Source organism: Equus caballus, chromosome 4 (assembly GCF_041296265.1).
Source record: "Equus caballus isolate H_3958 breed thoroughbred chromosome 4, TB-T2T, whole genome shotgun sequence".
Lineage (NCBI taxonomy): Eukaryota > Metazoa > Chordata > Mammalia > Perissodactyla > Equidae > Equus > Equus caballus.
Window position 1 is genome coordinate 90,702,139 of NC_091687.1, and position 16,473 is coordinate 90,718,611.

At 51.4% G+C, this 16,473-nt stretch overlaps 1 protein-coding gene across 1 annotated transcript in view; it reads right to left on the reverse strand.

The window, feature by feature from the left end:
- Positions 1 to 1,936: 1,936 nt before the first annotated feature.
- PLXNA4 (plexin A4) overlaps positions 1,937 to 16,473 on the reverse strand; it is a 432,314-nt gene continuing 417,777 nt past the window's right edge. Inside the window, exons 31-32 of the mRNA XM_001498268.7 lie at positions 11,231 to 11,381; positions 1,937 to 9,165 (exon numbers count right to left, since the gene is read on the reverse strand). Of these exons, the coding sequence (XP_001498318.2) occupies positions 9,070 to 9,165; positions 11,231 to 11,381 (247 nt within the window). The 3' untranslated portion in view covers positions 1,937 to 9,069. The remainder of the gene's footprint in view (positions 9,166 to 11,230; positions 11,382 to 16,473) is intronic.

The following is a 16,473-nucleotide window of genomic DNA, read 5'->3' on the forward strand; positions in this document are numbered from 1 at the left end:
TCTAACGATCAAAAAATATGCATATTTCATAAGGTGTTATATATTTACTTTTTTGCAATGAATACGTAAGGTATCTGTTATGGACTGAATTGTGTGTCCCCCCCAATTCATATGGTGAAGCCCTAAGCCCCAATGTGACTGTATTTGGAGAAGGGCCATTAGGGAGGTAATTAAAGCTAAATGAAGTCGTAAGAGTGGGGCCCTAATCTGATAAGACTGGTGTGCTTAGGAGAAGAGACAGCAGATCTCTGTCCAGGCATGTGTGCATGGAGGAACCATGTGAGGACACAGAAGGCAGCTGTTTGCAAGCCAGGAAGACAGGTCTCCCCAGAAACCAACCCCGGCCCCTTGATCTTGGACTTCTAGCTTCAGAACTGTGAGAAAATAAGTACCTGTTGTTTAAGCCACCCAGACTCATATTCTGTTATGGCAGCCAAGCAGACTCATACAGCATCCACTCTAAATTTGTTATTGAGGGCCCAGGTCCAATCCACTCTATTGTTTGTACAATGTCATTTTGATGATTAATAACAGTACTCCATGCATGTACGACCCTTCATAGTGCACGAGGTCTTTTTCACTTTAGTTATCTGAATCAGCCGTCCCCACCATGTCCTGGGTTTCATAGTGCAGTTAGAACTGTCTTCAGTTTATGGATAAGGAGACAAAAATTACAGAGAGGTGATCTGCTCAAGGTCATGCTTGTTGATCGTGATAAAACATGGGACCATATAGGTAAAGGGGTCTGAGGACACAACAGGAACTTGATGGTATGTGGAATTCCAATCTGAACTTTTGAGCAAGATCACACGTCCTGCCTTCTATTCAGGAGAAGGGAAGAAGATCTTCCTGTTCATGAATTATACTTTCCTTGTGAATCTGAACTACTAAGAAAACCCACTTTGGTTGATTTCAATCCATTCAGTTTGTGCTAGGTCTCGCGGTCACTAATTCTAGGAGCTTAAGGGTTGGTGGTTGAGGGGCAGCAGGCAGTAGGGGAGGGTAGAATTTGCCTGAAGTTTTATCAGCTGTTGGGTGCCCCAGGGTCTGTCTTACATCTCCTCCACGCTCCTCTTTCCTGCATCCCTTCCTTCCTTCATCAACCTCTTTCAGAGTATCTATCTCTCCTTCCTTATCCTGCTTCCTTCCTGAATCTCTTCTCTCATGGTTTTCATTTTAAATAAGAAGATTGGGATTTCCTGGAGATATATCACTCAGCCTTCTCCATCTGCTGACCCGAGGCTTCGAGAGGGAAAGCGTCTGCCCACAGCAGCCAGTTGGATGAAGAGCGCATGATATGGATTTCCTGGGCCCAGGCCGGGGCTCATGCTCCATCTGCGTTCGCTTCCCTTCCCTCAGCCTACAGATCTGGGCCATAGACAGAAGTGTGCGCTGGGCAGACGTGCCGTCTTCTCCGCTGCTCCCTACCTCCCCTGCCACCCTTTTTATTTTCCTTCTCGCCATCCTATTTCTACCCTATAGGCAAAACAGGGGCCAAGATTGCCACCCTCTATCGAAATGGAGGAGGAGAACTGATAAAACATTCACACTTCGGTGGTGCTTGCCAAGACTTGAAGCAGGGATGGTGACCTTGGTGTTCTCTCCAGAGCGTGGGCCTGGAGGGCTGTGTTGAGAGGGAGTCAGAGGCTGTCTGGGCTCCGTACTAAAGTGCTGTCTGCTGGCGGCACTGACTGGGAGTACGGGTGCTCTCCTAGCTTGAAGCGTTCTGCCTCCAGAGACATCTGCTTCAGAACTGAGGACAGAGCCTTAAGTAAAAGGATGCATCTTGGCTGTTTGAGTTAGACATCACGTAGCTGGAGAGAGAAGGTGTCGTAACTCCACACTGTAGAGGCCACCACCGCCTACTTATGGCCTCTCCCCCTTCCCATCTCCCTCCCCCTTCCAGCCAGACACATAAAGATCCCAAATCCCAAACTGCAGTTTTATTATTTTTTAATAAACTTTATTCTATATTACAAATAGGTTTTTTTTGTTCTGAACTGCAAAATAGGAATGCCTTATATTTACATACACAGGTATACAATTAATTATAACAAAGGTACAGAAGCTTGCCTTTACCAAGTTACAACTGGGCTCCAATTTAAATAGCATAGGTTTCCTTTTTAAAAACTTTTTTTTAAAATCTTTTTTTTTTTAATCTTACTAGGATACTCTTCTTTAAAAATCAAAACCAGAAGACCCCTTCCTCTAATAGATTTCATCCACCTATCTTTGAGGCTCATTATAACACTGTTGTCTAAAGATATGTTTTGCTTTGTTCTAACAAAGGGTCAGTGTTCAAGGTGGGAGCTTTATGGAAACTGAAGTGGGGCGCAGCGGGAAGGGGGTGACTGGAGCAGGAATGACCACCCTTCGGTGGCTTCTTTCTGGTGCTCAAAGGTCCCTGCCTGTTCTTTAAACCACCCATCCATCTTTCCTTTTCCTTCCCTTTCCTCTAGTGTTTGAGACTTCACTCTGGGTCATCTGACCAGGCCAAACTCCTCTCCCTCCACGCCTTGGCTCACTAAGCCACTGTCTGTTGCGGTACCCTGGAGTTGCTGGTTGCTATGGTAACATGGCAGGACCCTGATGGAAGAAATAGGCTGGTCTCTACAAGCTAAAGTGGGGAGGAGGGCAGCTGCATCCAATTCTTCCTTCCCATCTCAGGGCCTGGGGTTCTTGTTCTTGGTCAGCACAGCCAACATGTGACTAAGCCAGACCCTGGGCCTCAAGGACACCAGGCCCAGGCAGGCAGTGATGGAGAGGAGGGTCATCCACTCTAAAACACAAAGCCATTGGTTTCCAAATGGAAACAAGATTCTTTGAGGTAAACTAGCTTTTCTTTTTAAAGAACGGAAAGTTTAATGAGCCAACAAGCTGACGGGAATATTGGGGGAGGAAGAGGGAAGGAGAACACACGAGGACACTATCCCAACTCAGCCGTGTGCCTGAATTGCGCTCAATAGTCCTATTTGGTAAAGTGGTCTCAGTCTCTTAAGTGTCTTTTGCATTGCTCTTTAACTGTATGCCCTGTTTTGAATTCTACTTTTGTAAGGCAGCCCTTCCAAAATGTGCTTGCATCGTAAGAGCAAAGATACTAACAGAAGAAGTTCTAATTCCAGATAAAGAAACCGGTGGAAGATGAGCTGCATACACCTATTTGCCATGAACGTTTGCATTCTCGGGGAAGAGGACCTGGGTCCTTCCACGACCCATCCCTAACAGGCTCTCCCTGCAGTTTGGGGGAAGTTGACTGATGAGAACTGTGTAGGATTCGCCAACACCAGGGGCAGCCCGGAAAGCCAGGACTGGACAGCAGTAACAGAGGCGGAGGGGAGGGAAGGTGGGCTTGCCGACCAAGGACCCCCGGGCCCATGGCCCACCTCACTATCTCTGCCAATACAAACAGAAATCTCTTTTTATTCATTAGGGATTTTGTTTTGTTTTGTTTTGTTTTGCTTTGGGGTAGTCACTGGTCTACTCAAGAAATTTAATTGGGACTCTAATGAGTAGGTATTATTTTTATAAGCCAAAATCCTATATATTTTATAAAGTTGGATACTCCCCCTAATAAAACAAATAATTGTATTTGGGAGCAAAGATTTATAGTTACAAAAAAAATGGTCTCCCTTGAATGTCTGAAACTTTCACCGCAGAGCGGCCTTTCCGAACGGGAGGAAGGGTCCTTTAGTTTCGCAGTAGAGGGTCTCCTCCGAGCACCATGAGGAGAAGAGGCTCGGGGTGGGGCAGCCTCTCTCAGGAGAGGCCTCTTCAGCGTCCCTTGTGGCTGTACCTCAGCTTCCCACTCTGTGAAATAAGACTCTTGTTTGTTCCACCCGTGGGGGTGAGGTGATGGGAGGAGAAGGGAGCAGCATTGTGGGCTCCAGCCATCGAAGAGGCAGGGGAAGCACCAAGAATATTAGCAGCCATGGAGGATGCTTCCCCCGGCACGTCCACACCCGGGGAATACCCTCCTGCCACTGGCCCTGAGGGTCTCATCCCCTTGGAAGTTACAGGTAAACCGCGTTGTTTCTCTCCTCCCCCCAGTAATTGGGACTTTACATCTGGGCTTCCTCCTTTATCTTGTACTCTTAAAATACACAAACAAAAGATAAACAACTGCAAATCCCAAATAAACACTCCACATACAGTATAAAGAAAAAGGGAGGGGCTGAGGGGTCGAGGCCCTCAGGAGCCCGTCCTATGAGCTGACAGGAAGAGGGAGGGGCTGAGAGGAGATCTTGGTGAGAATTGGGAGCAAGAAGAAAGGCTCAGAAGGAGTCAGATCTGCCTGGAGCAGGGTCCTCTCTGAGCGCTGGTGGAGACTGTGGTACCTGGAGGTTATACACTCACAGAAAGGCCTCTCAGAGGCCTCTGGGCTGGGACCGCTCACTGGGGTGGCCCATTCCTGAAGCGCTGTGGTCCAGGACCGAGAAAGGAGTGTCTACGGCCTTCTGCCTGCAGAGTGCCTCCGTGCGTCTCCCCTCCCTCCTGGGCTCGCTGTGAGGCAGGAAAGTTTGTCCTTGATTAGTAATGATCAACCTTAACATTCACTAGGTTAAGTATTTGACTTTGCATCCTGTAATGCCAAAAGAAGTGCCCCCTTAGTCCTGAGAAAGAAGACAGGTGAAAAATGAGGCTTTCCCTTTTAGGTCAAAGCAGGGGTTGCTAATCCCTGGACTCATCCCAGCATTGTTTAGGATTCTGGAAACATCAGCAGGACTCGGCTCTTAGAGGAGAGGTCATTTGGGAAATCATCACTTGTGGCTTCTCTTGTGGGACACCCACAGGGCCTTGGTTGGACCAGGGAGCCCTGACCGCTCATGGAGGCAGAATTGGGAGGGTGGGGGGCCCCAGGGCCGTCCCAGAGGGCTAGACTGTGAGGGCTGAGCTATCCACTGAGGGGCTAGGCAACTCCTGTACTGTAGTGGACACATGGCCTTGGGCCAGAGGCTGCGCGCAGGAGGCGGGCAAGAGGGACAAGGGGGCACATGCCTCTGTGCTGGGGGAGGGGCAAACTCAGAAGCCAGACATGCAATGGGGACAAGAGAGGGAGGATCTGGGGGGAGTTGGGGTGGTGGGCACTGGGACAGGACACCGACATTAACTTTGGGCTGGGAGCTGAGAGCTGAGGCTGAGGGAGGAAGGTCAGAGACCTCACCTGTGGACAACTCACGCTTCTGCCTGGGCACAGTCCTGGCCAGTCTGCCTCAAACTTTGGGACCTGTTTAGGACGACTTCTCTCTCTCAAGCATCTTGGGCCCCACTCACCGACCCACAAGCTCACAAGAGGGAGGCTGTGGGGCTGCCTCTTGGTGTGCACGTCACTCTGGAGGTGTAAACATATCTTGGCCTGTGGGACATTCAGGTTATCCTCAGTCCCCAAATTTAAAACCACATTGAAAGAAGGCGAAAAAAAAAAAAATTCCTGAGGAAGTAACAGACACAACAGCCAACTTCACTTACTGGCACCACTTGCAGTTACCAAGGAATGTCAGGGTCTCTCCTTACAAGGAAGGACAAAGAATGGAAAAGCACGTCCCTGGGGAGACTTGTGCCCAGCAGAAACGACCAGCCTACAGCTACCTTTCTCAGCTTCTATCTGTCCATTCTTTTAAATTCAGGACCCCCAAGCTCCCCACCTGCCCACCACCAACCGCCTTCAGCCCCTCTCCCTCCAACAGTCAAGCTCCCCACCCAACCCAGCTCAGTTATTCCAACTGCCTGATCTCCTGGTACCATTTTGGACCCTAGTGGTCTCAATGGGTGGAGGATGCAGGAGGTGAAAATGAAGGGGGAGGTGAGAGAAAGGGCCTCTTCTCCCCTGCTCTGCCCAGGACTCGACTCAAGGAATCAAATAAAGCTTCCACCTTAAACAGAACTGTGACCCTGCATGTTCACCGTGACAGAGGGAGGGGGAGGGGCCCTCCCTTCCACAGGACCCCGTCTGCCCCATTCCCTTCTCTGGTGCGTGCTGGCCCACATGTGGCCAGGGCAGCTCTCGGGGTCTCTCACCTGCCAGGAGGAGATGGCGGATGCCAAGGGGAGTTTTAGGAAGAAGATTTAGGGGAAAGAACAGCTTTTTGAAACTGCTGCCTTGTCTTTACTTTGAAATGCATCACACGTGCACCAACGATGTAAACGAAAAAAAAGGGAAAACAAACAAATAGCCAAAGGAAAGAATTTCTACAGGCAAGATGAGTCGTGGCTCAGCGTGACTGTGCTAGTTCTCTGTTCCCTAACAGGCCAGAGATAAAGTGCCAGCAACACCCAGCCACCGATTAAAGTCAGATGCCCTCCCCCGGGAGAACCGAGGAGAGCCAGGAGATGGTCGTCCTCTTTCTTCCTGACATTTATGATTCTCTGAGGTGTCTGAAGTTTCTCTTACAACAGAAACATGGAGAAAAAAAGTTCTGTACCGACAAAGGAACAATAACAAGAATAATAATGCGGTAAAAAAGAAAAGCTTCCGCAGAACTGTGATAACAGTCTTTTTTCTGCTTGTTCATCTTTTTCTCTAACTGTGCAAAACTTAAAAAATAAATCAAAACACACTCACTCATACACGCGCTCACACACATACATGCTCTTACACACACACACACACATGCGCACACACAGAGCTTCCATTCAGCAAATCTGTGTTAAATATGTTTGTGTCTCTCTTCTCCCCAACCCTTCACATGTGCAAAAATATTTTAGTGGCGAGGAGTCAGCCCGCCTCCCGCACGCTCCTTCCTGGCCTACCAGGGCCTGTGGCTGCCTGGGAGGAAGTCAAATGCTCCAGGGTAGGAATTCCATGCTTCTTCACCTGGCACTTCATCTGCCAAAACCTTTGGTTATTTTCCCAACCCCGACATGCATATTTTCCCATTCTCTTCTTGTTGGTTAGGTTACTCGTGTTTTATTCACTGTTTGTCCTCCTTGATGCCACACGATGCCCTGCTCTGGGTCACCATCACCTGGCTTCCAGTCAAGTCCAGGCCTCCCTTGGCCAGTGACGACCCTGATTTCCTCCGGACAGGGGCCCTCTCCTTCCACCCATCCACACTCAGCATCAAAGGCAAGCACTGAATGTCCCAAAGCTGCAGGAGGAATGTTGAGCAAGGGTAGAGAAGGAAAACACGTCAACATCCCCCACACAGGACAAGAAATCTTTCTGGGCTCTCTGCCTACTCCTGGGGCAGACAGATACACATACATACAAGCGCGTGCGTGCACATAAGCTCACACACACGCACACATATTCATATCCAAAGGGACTAGCATTCAAAGTACAGGACGCTTCACAGACTTCGCTGGAAATGGTGTGACTCCCCCACTTTCCACGCAGGGCCCCTTTTGAGTGGATGGCAGGGAATGATGCCTGATGCTCAGGGGGTGAAGGCAACACCATGGAACCCTCATCCCCAACCCCACCTTAGACAATGCTTCTCCTTGTCTCCCACAGTGGTGTACAACTTGACACCAGGGCTGCCAGGAGACATTCTTGCTTATGGCAGGAGACTGGACCATAGGTGGAGACGGCATCTAAGTTCCCTTCAAGATTATAGGTTTCCATGGCCCTCCATTAGACCATCTCTCACCATAGCCCCTGCTCATCTAGGTAACCCACGTCTGAGCACACGTTTGCTTGGCTGGCTATAATGATGTATCCATAGACAGAAGGACTGATGGAAAAACAGATGCCAGGGCTGAGGTCAGTTGTGTGTCCCTCCTCCCATTTCCAGCCAGATCCTTCAGCTTGACTCTTCAGTCCCTCCCAGACATGACAAGCCAGGGGCTGAGTTTGGCTGGCCTTTTGGTTTGTCTCTGTGAGGCTGTGCTTGAGTGTGTTTCTTTCAATGATGACTTCTGCCAATGATGAAGAGATGAAGGAAGAGAGCGACTAAAGAGACAGCTGAGATGTTGATGAAATAATTCCCAAGGAGGTCTGGACAGTCCAGCTACAAAGTCATCTGCATAGCAATGGCACCAGATTCTGCAGGGGAGACAGGGGCTAGGCTGTGTGCCCCAGCCTTCTATAGAGTTCTCAGGCAGGATGGTGGGGAGGAAGCCATGAAGACAGCTGGAGGTAGAATCTCCCGGATGCACTCTGCATTTCACATTGACCCTTGATGAGCGATGACCAAGGAGGATGGAGGTGCTTTCTCTAGACAGCATCGAGGATCTGGCAATGGATTAGACCTATGACTATGGTCATGATTCATTTGCATTTGGGGATGAATGGAAAACAACAAATTCTGCTTCCAGGGTAGATGCAACTCTCTTTTCTTCCACCCCCTCCTTGTTGTACCTCTGCCACTACGAGCCAGATTATAAGGTTAGGAGCATCTCCATGGTGGAATGTAACTGCTATTCTTTTTCCTGTCTGGCTTTCCACAGGCAGGGGAGGAGATAGGCAGGCAGGTCCCTATGGGCACTTGAAGAGCCCCAAGAAGACTGGAAGGGGACAAGGAGGCCTCTGGAGGCCAACCCAACAAGTGAGAGGCAGCTTGCAGGGCACCTCCCAAATCCTCACAGGCACCCCCAACTCCAGCCACATGCAGGAGCTGTGGCCTTTCTTCTCACAGTTGCAAAGGGACCATACCACTGACTGACCCTTGGAGACGGAAATGTGGGGAGAGCCAGGTGATGTCTTCCCAGCAAAGATAATACTGAGCTCATTGCCTCTTCCCCAGCCAAGGCTTGGACCAATGTGGGGGCCCTCAAGAAGGGGAAGGGGAAGTAGCAGCATAGAAACATCCTCTATCCATGGCTCCTCATCCACGTTTGGGCCCTGCTGCGGATGCATGGGGTCATCTGGGAAAGAGATCCCCCTTGCTGTGGGCCTGGCCATCCTGGACTAACTGAGGGTTGGTGGCTTGGTTCAATTGTGTCGGCAGAGCAAGTGAAAGAGAAGGGATCCAGGAAGGAGGGAGAGACGGAAAAAGGCAGAGAGAGAGAGACAGCGCTGCTTAGGGGATGCTGCTGATGCCAGTCGGAACTTGCACTTGGTAAAGATGAAAATCTAGACTGAGGCACGGCTTGGTGTGTCCCTCCCTCCAGGGGGCCCTGGAAGGACGGTTCTCAGCTGTCTAAGCTCATGAGGGTTATGACTTGTTCTAGTTTGTAGGCCAGTTTCTGCTTCCCACACTGGTCGTCGTGGTCCAGAGGTCCGAGGATCTGTTGAAGGGCCAAAAAGAGGGCGGTTACTAGTTTGTGCATACATGTCTGTGTTCTTAAGGTACACGCAGACAAGGTGACGTAGTCAGAGGAGGAGTGCATGTGAAGATGCACACGTGAAGTTGCAAAGTAAGCAGGCATCCTGGGGAGCAGGGATGGGGAGATATGGGGGCACTGCGGCATGGCGTATGACTTGTGGGCACCCGTGCATCAATGAGCAATGAGCACAGGATGCCAGCACACACTGCAGTACGTCTGAATCAATGTGTACATTTTACTGCCCATGAAAGACAGCTGCCAGTGGGCAGAAACACCTGTGCAGAGATGCTACAGTTACCTGCAGGCTGAACAGCACAGTTCCACACCCAGTGCAAAGTGCACTGCTCAGTGTCTCGGGGGAATGTGACTTTGTGGATATCAAGAAATCCCATCCTCCTTCCAGAAAAGGAGCATCTTCCCCATCAGCTCCCCAAAGCCCTAAATTCCACATTTAGAAAGTCATTTGGCTTCACTTTGCCTGTTAAAAAGCAAATCCCCCTCAAAGAGTTATGTCTTAAGCTTTACTGGCTTTAACACCTGATGGATAATGTCTGCCAAAGCCTTTTCTGAGGTCAGAGGATTGGTGGAGGACAATGACAGGGAGCGACTGTGATGGAAAATGTGTTAGGATTTGACTCAGACTCAGGAGATGTGGGATTGAAGAATGGCTCCACTGGTCTCTAGCTGGGTGATCTGGGGCAAAACCTGCAACCTCTCTGAGCCCTTATCTCCTCATCTGTAGAACATGGGAACTCCTAGTCCTGCTGTGGACAGCTCCAGTGGAGAGGAAAAGTCAAGTAACATACAGGAGTGCCTTTTGCACAACGCCTGCTCCGCGAGGGGCACGTGGCAAATGGGTGGGAGCTACTGGTGCTGGGGCCTCAGGGAGCAGGGCCTGCAAGGCGAGGGGGAGGGGAGAGGCTCCCAGAGCTTCGGATTTCTTGGCCCAATTAACGTGTTTTTAATTGGCGAGACCAAGATAGAGTTGCCAACGTCTTAGCTGGCCAAGAACTGCCAGTTACTGGCACCAATATTTCAAAGGATGGGACATTTTAACACTAACAGTAGACAAGCGTACTTAGACTAAGGTACAGTCCTTTCCAAGATGATGCAGTTGTCCTCAGACACTGGCACACTCTACATCGTCTTTACTTCTCTCAGGTGGCCACCAACAGGTGAAAACTTTGCTCTGGACCAGCACTGGCCCACAGGCTGACACCGGGGTCCCTCCCCTAAGGGACCCACTGCTGGCTTCCCCTTCACCTGAGGTTCACAGCACTGTGCTACTCATGGCCTGTGGGACACCAGGCCCCGGGCCCCGTTAGAGCTCCTAGCTTAACCTGAGGCTCCTGGGCCCTCTCTCGGTGACAAGGCTTGGAGGACCCAGGCACTGGCTTCAGCTCCTGTTACTACCTTCCATTCACAGAGAGGGTGCTTCTGCTTAGACACAGGGAGCATGGATTCTGAACCCACTTGGTCTAAGCCTGCATGACCAAGAACACTTATATCCTATAAGCACCTTGGTACTGGTCAGAAACTGCTACAATGTCTGCAGTGGCAATGACTCCAGGTGAGGTTTTCCAACAAGGGAACACGGTAACTAAAAATAGATTCCATTCTACTCTGTTCTGTATCTCTTCTGACTCCATTTCATTCCACTCTGCACCAGATGGCCTGCCCATGGGAGTGGGGAACTTCTCCTTTAAAGAGAATTAGATCAGAGGGAGAAATGGAAAAAATACAAGAGAGGGAATAGTGGGGAAGAAATAAAAATAAAAAAGTGAAAGAAACAGATACTTGATCTACATATCTGAGAAGAACAGGGATTAGTGCAGAATTTGGAGAATGGACCGTTTCTAGTGTCCCAGTCCAGGGAGCTCAGCCCCCAGGTCCTGGGTGGTAGCAAGTTTCCAGCAGAGGTGGGGTGTCTGGGGCGGTGCTCTTGTGCGTAGAGGCTACTGTGGGCAGGGGTTTCTCCGTCGCTGCCCCGTCCTTCCCAACAGGCCCAGAGCAGGGCAGGGCTCACCTCCTCGCTGTACTTGCCCACGTAGGAGAAAATCTCCGAGAGTGCGCTCATGGTGTTGAACTCATTCATGTGCATCCGGGACTGCTCAGCCAGATACGCGTTCATGTCCTGGTCACTGATGGCAGGCATCTTCCCGATGTCTGAGTAATACCTGCCAGGGGATGGAGTGGGGAGGAAAGGAGCTGGAGCCACGCATATGGAGTAGAGGAGAGATGGAAACTCCTCGTGGATGCCTGTGGGTGACCCTCTGGGAAGCATGGTGGGCTCTCTCCCCGAAGTGGGCTTCCGGGTCTGGCCCAGGAAGAGCCCCCTGCAGCTCTGGATGCAGGAGGCACAGAGGGAAGGGATTTGGGGAGTGGCCCAGACACTGTCAGAGAGTGGACAGAGGTGGGGCCAGGAGTAAGGATGGGTCGTCTCCTATATTGGCTTTGCTCGTAGCTACCGGCAAGAGTGGTCCAGTCTGTCTCTTGTGTACCTCTTACACCCCACCCCTCCGCCCATAGATGCAAGAGGTCCCCTCCACAGAGCCCGAGGGCTCTGCCCTGATGTCCTCTCCTCTCCAGGGGTTAAACGGGAGGAGGGCAGGGCTCGGGGCTGCTTGGGGAGAGAGGCTGGCAGAAGGCAATCAGTCACTGTCACTTGCAGCTGTGCACTGCTGTCAACTGGTTAATTAGATGCCAGCATTTACATTTTTAATTTCTGCAATTTGACATTTTATGCAGCAAACCCAAACTCCCCTGCCAGAGGGGAGTTGTGAAGTTTCCTAATGAGGAATGAAGGGCCCTGGTGCCCCAAAGACAGCCACCCCCACCCACTCCCTGGCGCTTGCTGGCTGTGAGTTACACCAAAGGCACCAGGAACGTGCAAAAGCAGGGAGGCATCAGGACAGCGGGGACCACACCTGGAGGCCTGGCGGCATCCCGGCTCAGCCAGCATTGAATGCTTGTGGCCTCAATGCTGGGAGAACAGGCCTGAGAACCTAGAACAGAGGAGGGTGGTGGAGACAGTCGCCAGGGCGGGGACTAGAGGGAGGCAGTTGAGGCACCTGGGGCACAAAGTTTCAGGAGTAGCACTCACTCTCTCCAGTGTAAGTGCAGGTGATGATGACCAGGTGAGTGTAGGGGGCATTCTCAGAGGCTCCAGTACCATCTCACCCTGGACCTTGGCCCTGTACCTCTCACTGCACCAGCCATGAATCCATCCATCCTGTGTCCGTCCCCCATCTCCACCTCTGCCCATCAGTGCCCAGGAGTTGGGTGACAGGCTGGCAGAGGTGGCACTCATGTGCAACTCCAGCCATCATGCTCAAGGGCTGCAATGGAATGACAGTTCAATTTGCCACCACAGCATTCCCAGGCCTGCGAGGACTGGGCTGGCCACCACACTCTGAGCTGCAGCCGTGCTCGGACCTGTCCTGCCTCCAGTGTCATTTAGACTGCCCTTCTTTCCAACCTTCTTTCAGTGTGGGGTCCTCTACCCCCTGTCCCCATGTTCAGAGCCCTCAGGCCCTCAGTGCCTTGTCCCATTTCATTCTGCTTCTTCTGCTCCATCCCAGAACAGCCCACTCTGCTCCAGGCTCGCAACCCACCCCCAAACACAGCCTCAGGTTCCTCAGGGTTCTGGGTAAGGACATTCCAGGTAGGAAAGTTCCAGTGAGAGCCTCGATTCATTGCCACTATTTCTGGAAGGCAATAAATGCCAATGTTCCATTTTATAGCAGAGACCCAGGGACCTCAGCGGTGGCTCCCAACCTTGCCACTCCCAAGATGTGTGTCACTGTCCCCTCACAGATTCCGTGCCTACTGAGCATATATGTTTGGTAGGTCAAGGGTTACTTTCTCAGGTCACATTGGTGAGAAACAGGAACAGACATGCTTCCTCATTTCTGGTTCCTCAGACAGCAGCCAGATGCAGCGCTGGTAGCACGGCTGGGTCCAGAGGCTCCTCCGGACAGTCACACTCTGTCACCCACAGATAGTCAGAGCGACTGACCAGGATGAGAAACCCAGGTTCCCACTGACGGGACACGACTCCTGCTGTTCGTGCTACCTGCCCACACTCCTTTCACAGGTTGACGGATGGAGCCACCAGGCCTTTTGCAAACAGCACCAGGACTCCGACTGCTGCCTTGAAGGTCCCTGAGGTGCGTGAGAGCTCCGGTGAGGGACCACCATCTCCACCGGAGACAGCAGATGTCCAGCACCCTGTCCCTTTGCAACGGCTTGCAAGGCACTAAAAGCCCAGTCCATTTCTCAAAAAAAAAAAAATTTAGAAAGTACATCTGTCTATGTGTGTTAGAAAGGGAAGGGCCAGGGAGCAGGGTGGAGAGTGGAGTGGGAGAGGGCGGAGGTTTGAATCTCCTCACCTGATGGACTGGGTGGCAGCCCGCTTTGCATTATTCTCTCTAATGGTGAGGTCGGGTCTGCACTGAGCCCCTGTCTCTCCTCTGCTGCCTATGTGCAGAGGGTGCCGGATTGAACCCATGCAAGTCTGTGGCCACACGCTAGCCCGTAAGTGTATTTACCACATGTCCTCATCTTGGCAAGTTCTCAATCGCTGAACTGAGTTGCTGTGGACAGCGCACTGCCCTGGATGGGTGTGGGCCTTGGGGTCTGGCTGACATTCTTCTCTGTTCCTGTCCCCAGCCCTGCCTGGTGCTAAGCGGGCCCATCCTCCCTGCACGGCTTTGCTGCTGACCCTGCCTGGACCTCTCCTTGCTAATCCCCCAGGGCTCTGGCCAACCCCAACCCCTTGGCAGCACCCCTTGAGCCTGATAAAGAGCCTGCCCTGGCCTCTCTCAGCTGTGTGCACACGTGCTTCCTTCTCAGTTCTCGCTGTGCTGGCCTTCGTGCTGGGCTCTGCCACTGAGAAGCCTGACTGATTGTGGGAACGCAATTACACCCCATTAAAGCACTTCCAACAAGTGTTCTTATCAGTTGGCTGTGCATGAGGAATGGAAAGGTCAGCTTGGGCTCCCGTACTTGAACTTGCTCTCTGGGATTTCTGCCTGCAAGCGAGCCCCTGCAGAAGGGACTGGTGCTCTGAAAGTGCCCCACAAAGCCCTCGAGCTGGCCTTGCTGAGGCCTGGCCCCTTGAGGAGGTCTGGGGTCCCCCACTGGCCTTACTCAGCTTTCTTTGCTGAGTTTCCTCATACCACATGGGACATCAGCACCCTTGTGGTCCTCACATCATTGCTCAGGGAGCTGCTATAAAGGAAAGGGCCCCAGAGAGCTGGATCCTTGGATGTCGACCAGTCTGCCGTGTTTCACGTCTGTGGGCTTCTATGGGCTGGGCTCAGGGTGTGATAGTGGGCATCTCATCTCTGCCATTTGGATGGCTCTAGTGATGGAGAAGGTGGTCTCCAATGCCCTGGACTCTGCAAGAAGAACAAACTGCTATCATCCCTCCCAACACCTCAAGGACAATGATGCAGAATTGAAACACATTTAAGCCTGATGGTCTGATGCCCCCAGATACTTGCCTTTCAAGGCCCTGCACAGAAATCTTTTCCTCTGTGATCATTCAGCGACCTCTCCAGGCCCAGCGGAATCAGGCCCTTACTCCCCAAGCTCCCCACCATGACAGCTCATGGGCCTGGCCTGCTGAGTGCCCGTCTGCACATCCTCCTTGACCACGAGAGCCACAAGAGAAAGATCGAGTCTAATACACCCCGAGCGTCCAATACACCCATGATGGATACCATAAACGTCTGGCCCCTGGATTAATGAATAAGTTAATGAAATGTCTATACTCCACGTCCAGTATTGCTCCCAGGGTGAACTGTCAAGGTTTTATATTTTGAATGGATGGTTTCCTTAGGAGGCGTATTTAAATATTTAAAATTCTTAACCTGTTTTAAGCTGTGACACATGTGATAGATGACATTCAAATGTGTGGCACGCCCCTAGTCAATTCCCAGGGGTCCAACTGTGACTCTGGTGCACTCACTCCTACATGGTGAGCCCATGTCTGCAGTTGAGTGATGCTGACATTGCCACGGGGATAACTGTGAAGCTCTTCCAATTTAAAATGAGAGGGAATCACTACCACACATGAACATTTTACTGCTATTGGTAATGAAATAGAAATTACAACTGATCATAACACACCAGTTTGTGGTGACAACACTGCTGAGTTCTGCTCTGTAAGATGAGTGTAGCAGTTGATTGTTGCTGGGAAACCAAGAGATTCTTCTCCCTTTATCCAGATGTGGCCACAAGCAAAAGCCCTAATACTTGGATGGAGGTAGAAAAGACTGGGTGTCTACAGTGGGGCCACAGATCACTAGAATTGCAAGGTGTTTCCAGGCAGGAAGGGGATGGAAGGATAGGTGGGAGGACAAGTGGGAGGAAAGAAGGGAGGACAGGAGGGAGGATGAGAGGGGAGGATGGGAGGGAGGGTGGGTGGGAGGATGAGAAGGAAGATGATTGGGAGGATGGATGGAGGATGGGAGGGAGGACGAGATGGGAGGACAGGTGGGAGGATGGGAGAGAGGATGCGTGGGAGGCTGGGTAGATGAACTTCTAGGAGATACAAGCCAGCATAGATGCTGATAGAATCATCTAGGCTGTTCAACCACCAGAGTTTGTGAGGCCTCCTGAGTGCACATGCTTCCCATGCCTTCTATACACAGGGCCAGCCACAGGGAACCCCATTCCTTAGCTGTACTGGGTCAGAGGGCCCCCTAAGTGTGTGGGGAGTGCATTCCACAGCAGTGAGTCACTAAGCCTGAGTCCTGCTTGGGGCATCTGCATGCTCACAGCAGTCAGGCAGCGAATTCAGAAGTGGGCATGAGCCCTGGCCACAAGAGGATGGCGTGCTACCCTCATTCTTCTGAACCAGGGCCTGCCAGTGCCCTCAGCAGGCTGAGGTGGGAGCTCAGCCCTGTGTGGATCCTGAGCCAGTTCTGTGCTGGTGGACTTCACTTTCCAGCAGCCAGACAAGCTGGGAGGCCAGCCTCCTTGGGGAAGGAGAGTAGAATTGGTCCATTTATTTCCAAGTGATGAAGTACTCGGGGCTTGATCCCCAGACCTGTCCATGCTGTTTCCTGATCCCTCTGTCTCTCTACCCTCATCCCAGGATGAGAGGAGAAAGAATTTGGGACCTCAAGCAAGTGAAACATGACTTTCCTGAGAGCGCCACTGGTTGCTAAGAAACTAGTGGGATAAGAAATGGAAACCATCAAACCACTCCTAAAAATAACCAAATGGGCTGGGGTTACCCATGACCTGTAGCAGCTGCAT